The sequence below is a fragment of the Cyprinus carpio genome, chromosome A10, assembly GCF_018340385.1.
Source record: "Cyprinus carpio isolate SPL01 chromosome A10, ASM1834038v1, whole genome shotgun sequence".
In the NCBI taxonomy this organism is placed as follows: Eukaryota; Metazoa; Chordata; class Actinopteri; order Cypriniformes; family Cyprinidae; genus Cyprinus; species Cyprinus carpio.
Window position 1 is genome coordinate 18980715 of NC_056581.1, and position 19958 is coordinate 19000672.

Genomic DNA, 19958 nt, shown 5'->3' on the forward strand with positions numbered 1-19958 from the left:
CAGATTATTACTTTGGTGTTTTTATGCAGCTTTTTGGTTATTTGTTGGAGTTTAACAGCATCTGTCCTCACACAGTTTCACTGTATCCATCTCTGCCCCATGATGCTTTGCATGAACAATGGAAGTAACTTCTGTCAAACTGTAAACAAGCAGCCAAAGATTTTCTCTATGAATGCAAGCATTTTCATAAACTTGGTACTATGAGATGACATCATAAATACTGCATTAACCAGCTTTAGAAACCTTACAGTAAACACTGCTAATAGGGATTAAAGTGAAAAGGGGAGACGATCACATTTTAAAGCACATGTGTGGAAACAAACCTCTGTTTGAGACGTGAAGATTTAAGGAGAAAACCCAGAGGTTCTTAGTGCATTCAGTGAATTATTCATGAGATATAGTGTACATTAAGACCAGAAATGTGCAGTATATGTTGTCTTTATCATATTGTTACAGTGGAATACAAAGGAATAAAGAAAATAATCAGAAGGAAAAGATGCAGCGACTGAAAAGAGCTCTTGACACACTACAATAACAAGCATTTTGTTATTCTCCTGATATCTGAATACAGAACACGAAGATAAATCTACAGCTCATTCAGTCAAACAAGGGTGTTTTTTATCACAACCTTATGATTTGAAATGATTTGTTTCAGTCTTTTTAAATGGAACTTCCTCAAATTGGAAGCGCCTTTCCTTAATTTAAAATACAGTTTGTTAGGAAACAGGTGGACAGAAAGTCAACACAAACAGCCTTTAAAATATCTCCTTTTTTAGGACCCCATGAAATTAGTTTTATTTTTTTTCCCAAATCCTGTTTGTTTGTTTGTTCATTCGTTCATTCATTCATTCATGCATTTATTTATTTATTTACAAATTCTTTTTTTTTCTGTTTAAATTTTGGATTCCATTTTTTTCCATTAAAATTTTTCTGGACTCGGTTTTAATGGTTGATTAAAATTTTAGTAAGCAAAAAGCATGTCTAATTATTATTATTATTATTTTTTAAATGTGCAGCAAATTATGCAATTTAGCAAAAATTAAAAGTTTACAAATATATATGTCCCTATAAAAATACATTTTATTTTTTCCATCAAATTCTGTTTTATTTTCACCAGTGTTTCTGTTTTACATTTTAATTTTTTGTGGATTCAATTTTAATATTTAAAGAGCATGTGTAATTAAATAAATTAATAATAATTTAATAAAAAAATATTTATTTGTAATTAAAATAAATGTATTTATGCATTAGATTAATAACTTATTTTTTATCTAATGAAGTGCTGCACAACAGATATTTACCATTAAAATTATTTTTTATCTAATGAAGTGCTGCACAACAGATATTTACCATTAAAATTAAAACATGGATGAAATATTGTATGATTAATCCTTAAAAAATATTGCCCATGTTTTAATAAAAATAATAATAATAATAATAATAATTAATAATACAATTGAGAAATGCATTCTACTGAACAATAGTAATATATTTCTGTCACAGTTTCTTCAAGTTGAACCCAACTTTTATTTTGACGGTTTGCCATGAATAACTGTGCCATTCATTCACACAGAGACACGCAGAACATGCAGGATTCATATTTAAACAGTCTTTTTGCGGTTTAATAATCACAGACACTAGTCCATATAGCGTTTGATGTGTACTGACAAAATCTGACAAATTCCATGACATTCCATTTTATACAGTAAATTCCATATTTATGACAGGATTCTGTCTTTATTGTCCATGTGTGCTCCAGAGAACTTGTTCAGATTTAAAACGACAAATAATAACATAATTTCAATATCAAACAGGCAGTTACTGTGTAAGCATTAATATTCTGTGTCCATCACAACAGAGTCCATTCACCTACAGCCGACCATAAAGACTGACACCAGTAAGCCTGAAAATCCTGTTAAATCCCTCTTAAGTAGCTGCATTCGCTGGCCACCCGTAGAGCCGTGTTCCATGCTGCAGATGTGGATCAGTACACCTCAGCGGAGCAGGATAAATCAGATCAGACGGCATCATAAACGCTACCTGTTCCTCACAAATCATGATAAAACCACCGAACAGTGGGGCACTGAGGTGCGCCAGGCGAGAGCGACACCTGCTTGGTACAGTAGCCGCGGCGCATTGGCAGCAAGGGAAGTGAAAGTGCTGAATCCGGCCCCGGAGGCAGATGGATAGAGCCATCAGACAGGTGGAGCCCGGCGAACCCAAATCCAGTCGCCCGGTGAGTCTCGCTCGTAATCAGGACACCCAAACTCAAGATGGGCATATTCTCACACATATCAGAAACGCCAAAGCTAATAGCCAGAGGATGATTTTAATGCTTACAGCATTTCATGCTTGAGATATTACTGAGATCTCATTTGTAAACTATAGTTAGAGCTGTTGTTCAGTCCTGCTGAATCATGGGTTCACTAAAGCAAAACAAACCTGAGGTTTAATGTTTATATCACAGTCAGTTAGCCTCAGAGCAGAATAACTAGCTTATTTTAGTTTTTAGGGCAGCGGCAGCAAGAAGTTAAATATGTGCATTAGAAGACATTGGCTGACAACTAAACACACACACACACACACACACACACACGCACACACACACACACACACACACACACACACACACACACACACACACACACACACACACACACACACACACACACACACACACACACACACACACACACACACACACACACACACAACAATCGCAACACAGTGTATCCAATTGGTCAAACACCACAAGTGTTTTTCACTGTTGTCAATTCCACGCATGTAAATTCTCAAGTTTTTTCCCAGTTTCCATTAAAACTGAATTACCCATCCTAACGACCTCTTATACGGCCCTCATTAAAGAATAATGGTCTCATTCAGAATAAGCTCCATCTCTGCTCGGCTGTCACAATGAATAAAGCAAAAGTCAGACGTTCATTGCACATTTTCTGACCGCAGAGGACAAAATGGTTCCTCCAAACGAACCAAGTGATTAGGGTTAATCAGGGGTCGTTGATGAGGGCAGACAAGCGGCGCTCTGACACTCATTTAAATCACCGTTTCATCATATTAAAACACCTGCAGCAGCACCAGAAACATCAGCGCCATTTAATCTGTAAGAAACAGACAGACTAATGACTGCAATGCTTTATTAGCTAATCAGTGACTTACATCAAACCATGAAGTTGGAAAATTCTTATTTTATTCCACAATCCCCATTTTTTATTTTACTTTTAATAGATATACACATACACATGTATGTATGTATAACATACATACAGTTTGAAAATATGGGGGGTCAGTAACATCAATAATACTAAAATTAAGTAATTACTTCATATTACATTTACATTTAGTCATTTAGCAGACGCTTTTATCCAAAGCGACTTACAAATGAGGACAATGGAAGCAATCAAAAACAACAAAAGAGCAATGATATATAAGTGTTATAACAAGTCTCAGTTAGCCTAAAACACAGTATACGTAGCAAGGGCTTTTAAATAATATAATAAATAAAAAGAAAACAGATAGAATAGAAAAAGAATAGAGCAAGCTAGTGATAGAGGTCTTTTTTATAATTGTATAATAAATGAACAATTATTATTAATTTTAATTTTTTTATTAATTTTAATTATTATTAATTTTAAAAATTAATATTAATTCTTGTATTCTGCCAGGATGCATAAAAGTGACGTGACAGTAGTGTCAGCAAAGACATTAATGTTACAAAAGATTTGTGTTTCAAATAAATGCTGTTCTTTTCATACTGAACTTTCTATTCATCAAAGAATAAAATACAACTTTTCTGTTTTCAACATTGATAATAATCAGAAATGTTTCTTAAGCATCAAATCAGTATATTAGAATGATTTCTGAAGATCATGTGACACTGAAGACTGGAGTAGTGATGCTGAAAATTCAGCTGCGCATCACAGAAATAAATTACATTTTAACATATATTCAAATAGCAAACAGTTATTTTAATTTGTAATAATATTTCTCATTTTTTAATGCATTATTAAACAAATAAATGCAGCCTTGGTGAGCACGAGAGACTTTTTTCAAAGACATTACAAAAACCCAAACTTCTGAAATGTATTGTGTGTATAATTCCTGTATTTTTTTTTATCTGTATGTTACATCCACTCAATGAAAAAAAAAAAAAAGAAAAAAAAAAAAAGAAAAAAAAAAAACACATTACTAACTAGCATGATTAAAGAAAGTTGAAAATCACCCCGAAACAAGTTCAACAAAGCAAACTCCAAAGAAGAGCATACGTCTGTGTAATGAACTGGCCAGTGTCTCATCTATTATTTACAGCATTTCCACCTGCAAGAGCCGAGGGACAAAAGCTAGTTTAGAGCAGGACAAGATCAGCAGAAATGTCTGATGAGAGTAACAGCGACTTTTATAACTTTGACTGTAGAGCATTTGATGAAGCTAATGCAATACAAATAGATCTGGAAAGCTGCCACCTGCCTGCTTTTTCATTGACTCTAGCAAAAAAAAAAAAAAAAAAAAGGTAACAAGAGGATATGAAGTTAAATTACTTCTTTTTGGTTAATTGCATCTGCTGAGTTCATCTGAGGGGATTATAATTAGAATTTCATACGGATCTAATTTGCTCTTTTTTCACATTGATTGCAGATTTAAATGCCTGACTGTTTAATCTGCCTGTTGAAAGCAAAACACGTGAAAGAGTAAATTATAGTTATTATCGTTTGGCCATGCACAAAAAATTTACAAAACGAACAAAACACAAAACGAAATAGACTACAGGACAAAATCATTCAAGTAATAATAATAATAATAATAATAATAATAATAATAATGATAATAATAATAATAATAATAATAATAATAATAATAAACACGAAACAAGAAAATAAACACAATAGAAAATAAAAAGATAAAACAATATAAGAATTAATGAAATTAATAATAATATTTATATAATATAATATTAATTATACTCCGTCTCTCTCTCTATACACACAAATTACAGAGCAATTATGCAAATTAATTCCTGCAAAAGTTTTATCTATCTATCTATCTATCTATCTATCTATCTATCTATCTATCTATCTATCTATCTATCTATCTATCTATCTATCTATCTATCTATCTATCTATCTATCTATCTGTCTATCTGTCTATCTGTCTGTCTATCTGTCTGTCAAGTTATATAAGTTATAATTATATACATATTTTATATATATTACAGTATCTATTTTTGTACATTATATATTTAATTTTTTTTATTTCATTGTTTAAAATTACAAATATTACAAATATATAATTTTACATATATATACATACATACAACTGTAATTAAATATTTGAATATATTAAATTAAATTAAATATTAAATGATATAAAATTACTATATATATACATTATATATATTATATATATATATATATATATACTATATATACAAATTAAATACACAATTTAATTTTTTATTATATACATTGTAATTGAATACATTAAATATATTAATATATTAAATCAAATTAAATATTAAATTATATACAACTAATTTTATATAACTTATTTGTAGTTTGTATATATTTATTAATTATTTTTTTATATAATAAAAACATAGTTAAATATTCACTGGTTTCACACAGTGCTAAATGAAATGCACTCATTCTGTGTTTCTAACAGCTGTATTCTTTTGCTTCAATATATAATGGCCTCGTAAGTATGGCTGTTATATCCTACGGATACAATCTAAAATTGGCAGCGGCCATCAAGAGAAACACAATCACATTTGCATTCTAATTAAACCCTCTGTGCAGTATTCATATCTATGTATTTATCTGCGACACGGTGAGGAACGATTACACCTGCTGATAGACTAACAGCCTACGGTTTAAACGACAGCTAATGGCAGCCGTAATGATACGGACACAGAGGAAGGTTTCAGAGAAACCCAGCGCTCTTCACAGCGAGAGCCGGCGGCGGTCGGGGAAATAGCACAAACTGCTGTATAAATGAGTACGCTTTGCTTATTTATCCCATGATTCAAAGAGCTTGGCTGCGATATCCCGGCAGATTTCTGCAATGAAATATAGCATGTTTTCCGGCCTGTGATTGGAGGCATTCGAATGGGAAAAACACCAGAAAATGGGCATCTCACAGATTCATTATTGCTCTAATAATGTTGTTTGGACTTGAATGCGTCAGTAAAGGTTTTCACTCTTTGTGATAGTTGTGTGTGAGTCTCTCAACTGGCCTTAGTGTGAAAAGATGAATCTCAAAATCATACAGAAGCATAAAGCTGAGAATGTGCAGGACCTGATGGAATTTATTTAGGACAGACAAGGATGAGTGACCATCTCAAAACAAAACAAAAAAACATTTGTGGATCATTCAGGTAATGACAGACAGTTAAGATTCAATGGTATAGTAAGTAAAATTTTTGAATGGGGCACATATATATATATATATATAATATATATTTTATATATATATATTATATATATATATATATTATATTGTAATTTATATATATACTGTATATATTGTAAATTCAGTTCGTCTTGTGGACTATACATGTAAACATCTGTGAAATAGCTTATTCATGACAGTACTAAATAAAAATAACATGCAATTTTTATGATCCCTCTTATTTTGTAATTATATACTTTTGGCATAATCTGCAAGGGATATGAAATCTTATGAGCAAAACTGTATCTTAGGATGCTTTTGGGTGTCAGAGTTGGATATTTCTATAGTTTTTCAATGGCTCGGGGTGCATTGTTACATCCCTAGCATATTAGTATATCAATGATACTAAAATAACACTGGTACAGACTTTTTACAAACTAAATATACAAGAAAGAAAGTCTAACATGTTTGGAATGATACAAGGGAGAGTAAATTGTGACAGAAGTTACATTTTTGGATGAACAATCCTAATCCTAACAAGTTGTAAAAAGCATGCTTGTGCATCTCTGTTTAAAATAATCAGGACTTTCTGTACATGTGCTTTGAGTTTCAAACTGTTCAAAGTGTGTGTTGACCTAAACCAGACACCAGCCTGGAGGAATCTCAAACTATTTGTTATTTTCCACATGCTTCCAAACTTTTACGTGCCACTCGGTTTGACCTTTAGTCCGAGTCCTATATGGTGCTGCTTTAAGATTTGTATTGATTTTCTGAAATCTCACATGGTTAGAGCCACAAATATCTTGGCATTTAATTTAGCCTGAAGTACTTACAGAAGTCAAACATCTAGTGTCTAGACAATGAAGTCGACAGGCCGCTCGTGGAGTGATGGCTGATGGGATGTCTGGGGAACCAAGGATGGGAATCGTAGGGAATTTAGCGATTCTGGGACTCATTATCAATTTTCATTCCTAAACAATTCTTTTAACATTTGTGAATAAGAAACACAGTTATGATTGCCTTCACTTCATTTCAGTTTTCAGCAGAACAGAACAAATCAGAAATAAATGGAATGACTTCACAGATATGACTCAGAATAAAGAGTTCTGCTCGTGGATAGCTAGTTTAGTTGGTACGAAATGCCTCAAACTTGGAGTATCTTTCAAAATTTCAATGCCACAAACCTGGAAACTAAATCTAATCACTTGAATTACCTTGTACCTTATAAACATGAATAAAAGATAAGTTTACACTGACTTTATATTATTGCAAATAAATGCAGTTACAATTGGTCAAAACAAAATGTTTAATAATAAACATTGCAATAATATACAGCTAGGGTTATTTAAAAAAAATGGTAATGTCATTGAGATACTTCTAATAGATTTTATGGTAACACTTTAGAATAGAGAACACATATTCACTATCAATTAAGAGTAATCCCTTAATAAACTCTTAATCTGCTGCTTATTAATAGTTAGTAAAGTTGTTAAGTTTAGGTATGCACCTGGATTAAGGGATGTAAAATATGCTCATGCAGAATAAGGCATTAATATGTGCGTTATAATAGTAATATGCATGCTAATAAGAAACTAGTTAATAGTGAGAATTGGTCCTTAAATTAAAGTGTTACCGATTTAATTTATATTTTAACTTAATTGTTATATTTATATTTTCTGTTTTCATTTTTATTGATTAATTTTTATTTATTTGTTTTTAATAACAAATAGTTTGAGGTTCCTCTGGGCTGATGTCTGGATCAGGTCAACACACACTTAAAGTGAAGACGAGAAGAGTTTGAATCTCAAAGCACACGTACAGAGAGTGGTGTTTATTACTAAGCTGAAGAAGACATTCATGGGGACATCATTATCAGGTATTTTAAGTATGTTACGTGATTGTGTGATTTTGTAAATTTACTGGTGAATTGGTTATTTGAACCAGTTCATTGAAACGAACTGTCTGAAAGAACCAGTTTGTGGAAAAGAATCAGACTTAGACGCTCTGGATTACAGGTAATAATGTTCAGTTTCTTGCACAGATCAATCGCTTCACTTCATAAGACCTCAATATATTGCCAGGAGCCATGAGTATTCATTTTGTGTTGGCTCATATGCTTTTTTTGACTCTCAAAGTGCCGGTAGCCATAGACTTGCATTTAATGAATCACCGAGAACCATGGTTTCAGCTAGAAGTCAACTTCTGCTTGAGAAAAAAAGTCACCTATATCTTAGATGGTCTGAAGGTGAGTAAATTAAAGGCAGGGTAGGTCTGTGGAAGGCGTAGGTCCATAAATGTATGTCCAATCATATCCCTTGGTCCGAGATCTACAGTAGGTTGTCATACGAACCTGTTAATGCATGTATCTGCATACCTCTGCCTAAGGCCACACAATTAATCTAATTTCTAGTCATGATTACAATTCAAGGTGCCACAATCACGTAATCGTTCAAAGTCCACTAATGTTATTCTGAGCACTTGAGATGTTTTTTGTTTTTTATTTCTGAAGGTTATCTTGAAGGTTTATTTGTTTTCATTTTAGTGTTAGGATAACATTATTATACCATGCATATTTTTTACATTTTTAATTTTTATTTTAAAGAAGAAAACAATCCAATGTATAGTAGAGGCTTAATGCTATAGGAAAGCAATAAAAGTTTTTCAGTTTGAGTGTTTTCTGCTTGTTTATTTTCATCTGAAAATATGGCATGTTGCTCCAAACAATGGTATAAACATCATTCCATTTAAATTGTGATAATTGTAATTAATAATCACAATCACAATTTCAAAGGAATATTAATATGATTTTTGTCAAAATCCCTGTTGTCAATGCACCCTGTTTGCGCAAATATAGGGTGACCATACCTGTCATTTTTATGGGACATGTCCTGGCCAGGATTTCTATATTGCCTAAAATATCCAGGTTTTGGCTGTTTCATGTGTTTCAGAGGAGGCGTTGGAGAGTGATTATGCAGAGAGGGTGGGATCTTATGCTTTTAAAGCTAGTTTGCTACTGCAAGCCTCTCCGAAATCACCTACCCTACCTTTAAAGGGGTCAAGAACAGGCATTTTTTTATTATTATTTTATACTGTTGTCTGAGGTCCACTATATGATGTTCGCATGATTTTTACATTCAAAAACATCAAAATCAATAAGTAATGGGCTGTTTTCTACCCTGGTTTTGAGAACCGCTGGTTTTTATGGGCATGCCGCATTGAAGACTTGGAAGTAAACGCCCTCTGCTGTGATTGGATAACAGTTTTGCATAGTAAACTAACTTTCTGTGTGTCTGTTTGACAAGCTGCGTCCTTCATAGTTGAAACCTTCTGTGACTTTAGACACGTACACATAATAGACACTCGTTCACCAAGGAATCCATGGCGAAATGAAGCGAACAAACGCTCAGTGTTATAATATGCCTAATGTCAATGCCTAATATTTTAAGAGAGTTTAAGCAGTGACTGTGTTCTTCCACAATCAGGCGCTGCACAATATTCTACAATCTTTAACGGCATGTTTATTGCTTGGTTGCTCGATCCGGTTTAGCACCACTTATGTGCGAATCAGTGGGCGGGGCTACAGAATTATGCATTGATATTCTTCTGTGGAGGCGGAGCTTAACCAATCTATTACGTCGCTGAATCCAGAATCTGGCGTCCGCTGGGCCTGGTGTCAATAAAAGCTTTTATTTCAGTAACAAGGATGTTTTCAGTTCGGAAACTTACAGGATACTCTTTTAGTACGATGACCTCTTATATATCCAAAGCTCAAGTAAAAACTGATTTCTCAGTTCATGACCCCTTTAACAGCAATTTTTCAGTTTTGAAAGAACTATCCCTTTAAGACTCAAGACGCTACAAAACCGTCCAAACCAGAAGCCCGTCTCTCTCTGAGTCCAGCGTGTTGTGCTGGTTTTATTCAGAGTTTGATGTCAGTCTCCAGCGAGCAGGTGTGCGGATGAGGCGACTGCAGCCTCCGCTTTTTTTTTCTCTGCGTCCTTTAAGCAGAAACATCAGACCTGGCGCTGCAGTCTTTGAAGCGCTGCTCTCAGAGCCTCCTACACTGTGTGTGCTTGTTTGTTTGTCAACTATTAAGACTATTTTCTTTTAAGCACCTTTGAAGACTATTTTCTGTGAAGAACAACAATTACTCTTCCTCCTACTCCAGTCATTAACGGTGTCGCTCCTGGAGGAAACATGTTTGCACTTAAACACTGCGCTGCAGCGGCATGTAACAGGCTGAAATAATTCTTTCAGCCTATCTATTAGCTCTTGAAACGTGAGGCGGGCCGTTCTTTGAGCTCATCTGTAATGTGGTCACCTGTCAGCCTCAAGAGGGATGCATTCACAGATACACTGAATGCTACAGCACAAGCGCAACTAATGCAATAAACCGCTGAATTGCACTGAAGCTGATGAGCTGCCACAAATGACACCAGATGCTCACGGCCATCAAAAGTGCCATGACCCACAAAGCTTTGCAGCTCTTGGCCAGAATAAACAGCAATTTGCATTTGGTGTGTTTATCAACATACCATATATTTTATGGTCTTTTGCCACTTACTGTATATTGATAGGGGAAGTAGAATTGCACTGATAAAAATAATTCTGTGGTAAATACTACGGAAAAATAAATGTAATTTCTACATTAAAAAATTCATGCAAGAATTAAAAAAAAGGAGTAAACTATATTAGCACTCAATTCAAGCTTGTAAAGTTTGAACCTATAAGTTGGAATTGTTGGTCATGTTTACGAGGATTCTTTGAGTAAATATCAAAGTTATGATGACATCATGCGCTGGGACATGAATGATTAATAAGGTTGGATTTTTCACTGTTTTCGAGTTGTATTTACACTGCTTTAGGGGCATTCGTGGCCTAATGGTTGCTTTTGGGGTGGGCAATATGACCAAATTCTTATTTCACAGCATGAGAAATGTTATTTCACGATAACGATATGTACCTCGATTTAGAAATTTTAAATTTTATTTTTGTTGTTAACATTAAGAAAAAGGAGCAAATTGCAAGCACAAAACAGCAAATAAATCTGAAATAAACTTTTAATTTATTCAGCTACAGTAGGCTATGTTTATTTATCATGTGGTAAGAAATATTACAGAAATTTAAAAAGATGTATAAATAAAACACTGCATAGTCTTCACTGAATCAGTCAAACATGATTAACATTAATAATGACAGACAGCAGCAGGTAAATAATGCTGCTGTCACTTTAAGACCGACTGCATGGATCCAATATACTGAAACACATCCAGTTTTTACCCAAATGTTTTACATTTATTTAGTATATAACTGACTGTGTTTACTTGAATACTCCACACGTTAAAACTAAACTAAAACCTTAAATAAACACTTTTATTACTTGAAATAAATGTTAAATGAAATGAAATAAAACAAACACACATGCACACACATACAAAGTGTATATTTTATTTTCATTTTTAACAAAACTATAGAAGCTAAAACTATTTCAAATAATAATAAAAACTATACAGATATGATTAAAATAATAATAATAATGACAAAATAACACTATACAAATTACTTTTTTATCTATTTTTTTTTTCTTTCAATTTTAGTTATTTTAGTACATCAAGTTGAACTAAATTAAGATGGGAAATTTTCCCTTGCCAACATTTCCTTTAATAAATTTATGCTTTGGTTGCCTTAAATAACTCCAATAATATGTCACCTTTATTTCTATAGCGCTTTATACAGTACAGATCTGTGTCAAAGCAGAAGCAGAAGCAGAAGAGTGAATAATGATTGAAGGTGTTGAATTACCGTCTCTGCGGTTGAGTTTGGCGAAGCCCGGCCCGTGACTTGCACAGAGATTGGACAGCTCTGATGAACTCGTGAAGGCCGACTGAGGCAGAGCAGAAACCAGCGGAGAATCACAGCTCTCTACAGACACACAGAAACACAAGTCAGGATGATACTGATGCACAGAGATACTGTTCAAACCACTGGGGTTTGTTTGAAAGAAATTAATACTCGTATTCAGCAAAAACCCATTAAACTGACCAAAAGTAAGAGTGAAGATATGTGTTTAACATTGATAATAATCAGAAATGTTTCTTGAGCAGCAAATCAGTATATTAGAATGATTTCTGAAGATCATGTGACACTGAAGACTGCAGTAGTGATGCTGAAAATTCAGCTGCGCATCACAGAAATAAATTACATTTTAACAGATATTCATGTAGAAAACTGCTATTTTAAATCATAATAATATTTCCCATTTTTACATTTTTTTTTCTGTGTTTTGTATCAAATAAATGCAGCCTTGATGAGCAGAAGAGACTTCTTTCAACAACATTTGTAAAAATCCATTTTGAACAAAATGTACAGTATGTTTGTTCCTAAATGTCTTTGACATGAAAGCACTTTAAAAACATTTTGTTTTATTTTAAACCACAATATTTTACAGAGTATGGTACAATTGTACTTTTAAGCACATTAGCTTTTCATATTCTATACTCTCAGAAAAAAAATAAACAAAAGCTGTCACTGGGGGCGGTACCTTTTCAAAAGGCACAACTTTGTACTTAAAGAGTCCATTTTGGTAACTTAAAGGTACATACTAGTACCTAAAGTGTACATTTTAGTATATAAAAGGTATAAAAGTGTACTTTTTGAAAAGGTACCACCACAGTGACAGCTTTTGTATATTTTTTTTACTGAGAGTGTATCTGCATTGATTTTAATTCTATAAAATATATTATACAATAAATGAAGATATCCAAGTACATCTGATGCAAAAACCAGGGTAAAAAAGATAAAGGGGAACACTAAAGTAAAAAGGGATAGGTAGGTAGGTAGGTAGGTAGGGATAGATAGATAGATAGATAGATAGATAGATAGATAGATAGATAGATAGATAGATAGATAGATAGATAGATAGATAGATAGATAGATAGATAGATACGTATAAACACTATTTCAAAAGGTAGATAAAATGATTTGTACTCAGTGTAACTGAATCTTAAAAAATATGCTTACAATTCACAATTAAAATAATGAAATAACCCCAATAACACACCACTTAACAATAATGAAAAAAACAAACAAAAAAACAAAAGGCAAAAATTCACAACAAAAAACTTGATTTTGAAAAAAGATTTCGGTGGAGAAAAATTTCTGAAGGTGACAGGTGGATATAAAATAAAAATGAATTGTTGACGTCAGCTGAAAAAGCAAGTCAACTGAGAGATTTTAAATAATAGTTTTCTATTTGAATATACTTAAAAAAAATAATTTATTCCCGTGATGCAAAGCTAAATTTTCAGCATCATTACTCCAGCCTTCAGTGTCAGAAATCATTCTAATATGCTGATTTATTATGAGTGTTGGAAACAGTTCTGCTGTCTAATATATTTGATGAATAAAAGGTTAAAAAGAACTGCATTTATTCAAAAAAAAATAAAAATTTCTAATAATATATATTCTAATAATATATTTTCTTTACTATCAATTTTTATCAATTTAACACATCCTTGCTGAATAAAAGTATTGATTTTATTTAAATTTAATGCAAGATTAAGAAGACAAATGTTCATGTTTTACAATAACATGCACTTGTACATCAGTCAAAACAAGACCTGGAAGTCGTATTAAGAAGGTAAACAGTCAGTTTTGATGTCATGTTGACTTCAGCGTTTGTACAGTAAATATCAGGACGCTCACATCATCTGACATTCCCAGCAACCCTCACATCGGCGCTGAAATTGGGGCAGTTGGGGATGTTTTTTTAAAGCCCATCTAGCTTCACGTTTCTTATTCAACTTCCTAAGAAACTGAAGACTGTTTAAAATGCTTTTACCTACAGATAAAAACCCTTTCCACAAAGCTGACCCATTTTTCTCCATATTGAACACACGGTCAGTTGACCTGATTTATATAAAACCAAGCGTTTTCACACAGTATTATTATTTATATATGTGCGAGAGCGTGTTAAAGCCTTATTTCGTTAACTATTTAAAGAGAAAGCGGTGTGATGTGTGAAATATTCTGAACATTATTCCTCTGGTTTTATTGCAAATGGCTGTTGTTTGCATTCCCACCGGAACACAATAATGCTTCTTATTACCTTTATAGTAATAGTTATTCCCAGAGTGTGTATTGAATAATATACGTCAGAACATAATTGTCCTTGTCCTGGTTTGTATAATCAGCTTCTGTACCAATACAGGAACTCCATTGCTGCGATCATTTTCTCTCTAATACATCATTCTGAAGACATACTTTAGAAAAACAGCTTCTCGTTTTCATATCAGAGAGTCGTATGGTGAAAGCGCTGGACCCTGTGATGGTTTTCGCAGTTGTGATTTTGTCATTTTTTTCAAAACATGTCCTTCTGATCCTTTTCCTTCCCTTGTTTTCAGTGAGAAAAGAGAATTGGAGACAGTTTTAGCCGCTGATCAATACAAAGGCCCCTGCCGGCTGTCCTGTGGCCGCTGATTGTGGAGAAGATCCTGGCGCAGTATGGAGGCTTTCGGTTCAGTCACGCTCAAATCAAAGCTTCAGGAGAGCTAGTAATGCACGACTAGCTGACTTCAAACAAAGCTGATCTATAGAAAAGAGCTCAGCGAGAGATTTCACAGCAATCACCTTCACACACCAGCTGAAAGAAATCACAAGTGATTCGACAATCTAACATGTGTATAAGTAAACCAGCAATTCAGCATATTAGAATGATTCCTGACACTGAAGACTGGAGGAATGATGCTGAAAATTCAGTTTTTGGTCACTGCAATAAAAGAGACTTTACAATATATTCACAGAAAAAAATGCTATTTAAAATAAAAAAAATATCACAATATTTCCCCTAATATTTAAAAAAAAAAAAAAAGCAGCCCCGGTTAACAGAAGAACCATTTTTAAAATCTCACAGGCACCAAACATTTGAAAGGGGTGCATATAGGTTTCTTAATGTCTTCTTTGACATAAAATCACTTTATAAACACACACACACACACACACACACACACACACACACACACACACACACACACACACACACACACACACATATATATATATATACAGTACAGGTCAAAAGTTTGGAAACATTACTATTTTTAATGTTTTTGAAAGAAGTCTCTTCTGCTCATCAAGCCTGCATTTATTTGATCAAAAAATACAGAAAAAACTGTAATATTGTGAAATATTATTACAAACTTAAAATAATAGTTTTCTATTTGAATATACTTTAAAAAAAATAATTTATTCCTGTGGTGCAAAGCTGAATTTTCAGCATCATTACTCCAGCCTTCAGTGTCACATGTAACATCCAGTCTATCACATGATCATTTAGAAATCATTCTAATATTCTGATTTATTATGAGTGTTTGGAAACAGTTCTGCTGTCTAATATATTTGATGAATAAAAGGTTAAAAAAGAACTGCATTATATTCAAAATAAAAATAAAAAATTCTAATAATATATATTCTAATAATATATTTTCTTTACTATCACTTTTTGATCAATTTAAACACATCCTTGCTGAATAAAATTATTGATTTTATTTAAAAAAAAAGAAAGAAATTAAAATTTACTGACCCCAAATTACTGACCAGTAGTGTATATTGTTATTACAAAAATTTATATTTTAAAAACATAGCTTCTTTTTTTTTTTTTACTTTTTATTCATCAAAGTATCCTAAAAAAAGTATCACATGTTCTGAAAAAATATTAAGCAGCAGAAACTGTTTCCAAACTTGATAATGAATCATCATATTAGAATGATTTCTAAAGGATCATGTGATAATGATCCTAAAAATTCAGCTTTGCATCACAGAAATAAATGATAATTTAAAGTATATAATAAATTTAAAAAAACAATTATTTTAAATTGTAATAATATATCACAATATTACATTTTTTTCTGTATTTTTTGATCAAATAAATGCAGACTTGATGAGCAGAAGAAACGTCTTTCAAAAACATTAAAAATAGTAATGTATATATATATATATATATAAAGTTTTATATTATATGTTAAAATATATAATATAATAATTATAATATATTTATTCAATAAATGAAGATATCCAAGCAAAGTTGATTCAAACCATGTAAAAAGAAGAAAAAAATAGGTAAAATAATGATAAATGAATGAATAAATAAGTGTAAGCACTGTTTTAAAAGGTAAATAACAGAAGAATGAATATAAATCAATAATAATACATTTCACCAATACACCAAAATGATATTAAATGGAGAAGAAATTAGATTTTACTGCTTTAGTTTCTCAAACTATCTGCAATCAAAAGTCTGAGATCTAAATATGAACTCAACAAGCACAAACTGAACTGAAACGTTCTTCTCCAATGAATGGATTCTTCCTGAAAACCCTCTTGGAGTTTATAATGGAGAAGCAAACAAGCACAGGCCGCCGGCGAGGCATTTTTGATTGATAAGAAACTGTCCTGACAGATATGAAGGCCACGCTCATCTCTGCTCTGCTTTTACAATTTGCTTGCCAGTTCCAGAAACACCTACAAATGTAAATGACACCAGGAGAGCAGCGTTAATGACGATAATTCATCATACGTGCGGCCCATGCTGTGATAAAACCTCCTCATAGCGCTTAATATCACTTTTACATATTCAGACTTATCTGAGGACGCAGAAGATCAGTGACAAGCCAGCAATCACCTACAGTAATTTCTCTCACAACAGCTGCTGAGGGCCTATTAAACCATTTCAAACAGTCAGAGAAGAGCTGAACTCCAGTGCAAGAGATGAAAACAACAGAAACCATCAATTCATGAACACTGACGTTAACAGGAACTCAAAACTGACTAATATGAACCCAAGTAAGTGATGGAACAGTGCAAGGTAATAAAATAAAAGTCCAAATCAAAAACATTTTAAATATCCAATGAAAATAAATTGCAAATGCATTGCATTATGGATGTGTTGCAAGCTGTGTTTCATGCTGACATGTTCGTGTTGTCAATAAAAAATCGAGACAGAGGTTGTGAAAGTGCATTTATGAAACGAGCAGATTGTGCATGTTTGAGTGCATCTGTTTTTGCATTGGCCTCCTTTTCCCTGTATACAAGCCAATATTCATTCATTGTTCTACACAATCATTAGCAGTGTTTCCGTGGACAGCTCGTGGTTTTGCATTGATTGGATGGGCTGGAAATGGTTTCAGCCAATAGCATGCTTTCAGACTGGTTTCTGTGTCCAATAATTGGTAAAACAGAATGAGTTATGAGCTCTTCAGAGACTTCCCTCAATGACTGCATCTCCATCTTTTCATATTGATTCTGACAAGCCACTTCATGCAATCAGCAGCACTCTAAATGCAAATAAAATGAGATTTTCACATTTTCAACATTCATGTCATGCGCATGCAGTGCAACATGGGACGTTTTTTTACACAGTACTTAAGGGGTACGTATGGATGGTGCAACACTTGTTGGCAGTTTTTCCTTCACTACAACACTTTTTTTTTAAAAAAAAATATACAAAAATAAAAAAAAAAATATATAAAACACAAAAAATTTAAAAAAAAAAAAAAAAAAATAATAATAAAAAAAATATATATATAATTAAAATAAATATACACAACAATAAACCTAATAAATATTCTTATTTAAAACAAATAAAACAAAAATAAATGATGATTATGACATTAATAATAATAATAATAATAATAATAATAATAATTATTATTATTATTATTTAAAATAACAGAAAACAAATAAAAATATAAAAACAAGCAAATAAATGTAAACAAATTATTAAATATCAAAATGAAAAACAATAGATTAATAAAATGAATAAAATAAATATTAATATTTAAAACAAAAAAAGAAATAGCTTTCAAAAATAAATGATGATAATTATTTAAAATAACTGAAAACAAAAAATATGTATAAAAACAAACAAATAAATAAATGTAAACAAATTATTAAAAATAATAAAAATGAAAATCAATAGATTAATAAATTGAAATAATAAAATAAATATTAATATTTAAAACTAAAAAAACTAAATAAAATAGCATTTAAATATAAATAATAATAGTAATAGTAACAAAAATAAAATATTTTTTAAAATAATTTAAAATTAAAATAAAAAACAAATCTAAAAATATATAATAATTAAAAAATGTAAAAATATAATATGTAATAAAAATTTACTTCACCATGGTATTCATCCAAAAATGAGATAGAGTGCATTATGGAGATCTCACTGAAGTGTTGGACAGTAAGAGCTGAAGCTCAGAAGAGCAGATGCAGCATTAACTGTGTGTCACTACAGCTGTCTCACGCTTCTGTGAAGACTCAACCTGTTAAACGGCACAATACGTCCAAAAGCTACCAGAGCTCTGCGACTCAGTGACTAATGCCGTGCCATCTGATGAGTGGCTACATCCAATCTGCCCCCATTATTTATTCAAACTTACACAGAAACTACTGAGCAAACTCCCCAAGCAGCACATTGTCAGCGCGTCAGTGGCTGCGCATCTGCCTTTGATCCGAGCCTTTATCTCGGGTAAACACACCTGACAGCCGGGCCACAGTGCAGCCTTCAGCTGTGCAGAATTATTCTGTTTAACAATGCAAAACAATTAAGGAAAAATGTCATGATGACAGACTCTCTTCTAAAAGACGGGCAGAGCACAATGAGGGTAGAGACATCAGATTCACTCAATGCAACAATATCTAACAAGTTGGGCACGAACGTCAAGACACATCCCTGTGACGGCTAGCCATGAATAACACATAAATACAGCAGCGAGACAAGAGTGTCAATGCATCATGCATTCTGTGTGGAGACTTGCTTGGATGCCGCAACATGCATGAAACATACATTAGTTGCATGCATAAAGAAATGCATAAGAGACTATGCATGTATTATTATTCTCTCCATATGAATGCATTGTTTTCATGCTTCTGTGGCATAGTTTCAAGCATCGAAACCGCTTTGATTTCATTACGGGGAGAAACTTCAGATTATTTTCCATCTGCTCCACCCGCAAGGCTGCAGGTCCTGATGGCATCCCAGGCCGTGTGCTCCGAGCATGCGCATTCCAACTAGCCGGTGTTTTCACAGAGATTTTCAACCTCTCCCTCTCTCTGTCTGTGGTTCCCTCATGCTTCGAAAAATCCACCATTGTGCCCATACCAAAGAAAAATAAAATCACATGCTTGAATGACTGGAGGCCAGTTGCTCTTACACCCTTCTTCAGCAAGTGTTTTGAGAGACTCGTCAGAGACTACATCTGCTCTGTGCTGCCTGCCTCACTGGATCCGCTACAATTTGCATATCGTAGCAACCGTTCCACAGACGATGCTATTGTTTTCACCCTACACAATGCTCTCTATGTGAGAATGCTGTTTGTGGACTACAGCTCAGCATTTAACACCATAGTGCCTGCCACACTTGTTGCGAAGCTCCAGACTCTGGGACTAAACAGATCTCTGTGCAGCTGGATCCTGGACTTCCTGACAGGCAGAAATTAGGTGGTCAGAATGGGCAACAATGCTTCATCCCCGCTGACCCTCAACACTGGTGCTCC

At 33.0% G+C, this 19958-nt stretch overlaps 1 protein-coding gene across 1 annotated transcript in view; it reads right to left on the reverse strand.

Annotated features, from left to right (window-relative positions):
- Positions 1 to 19958, reverse strand: part of cntnap3 (contactin associated protein family member 3) — a 113169-nt gene that overhangs the window by 76739 nt on the left and 16472 nt on the right. The window contains 1 exon segment of the mRNA XM_042765648.1: positions 12202 to 12321. Within this exon segment, the coding sequence (XP_042621582.1) occupies positions 12202 to 12321 (120 nt within the window).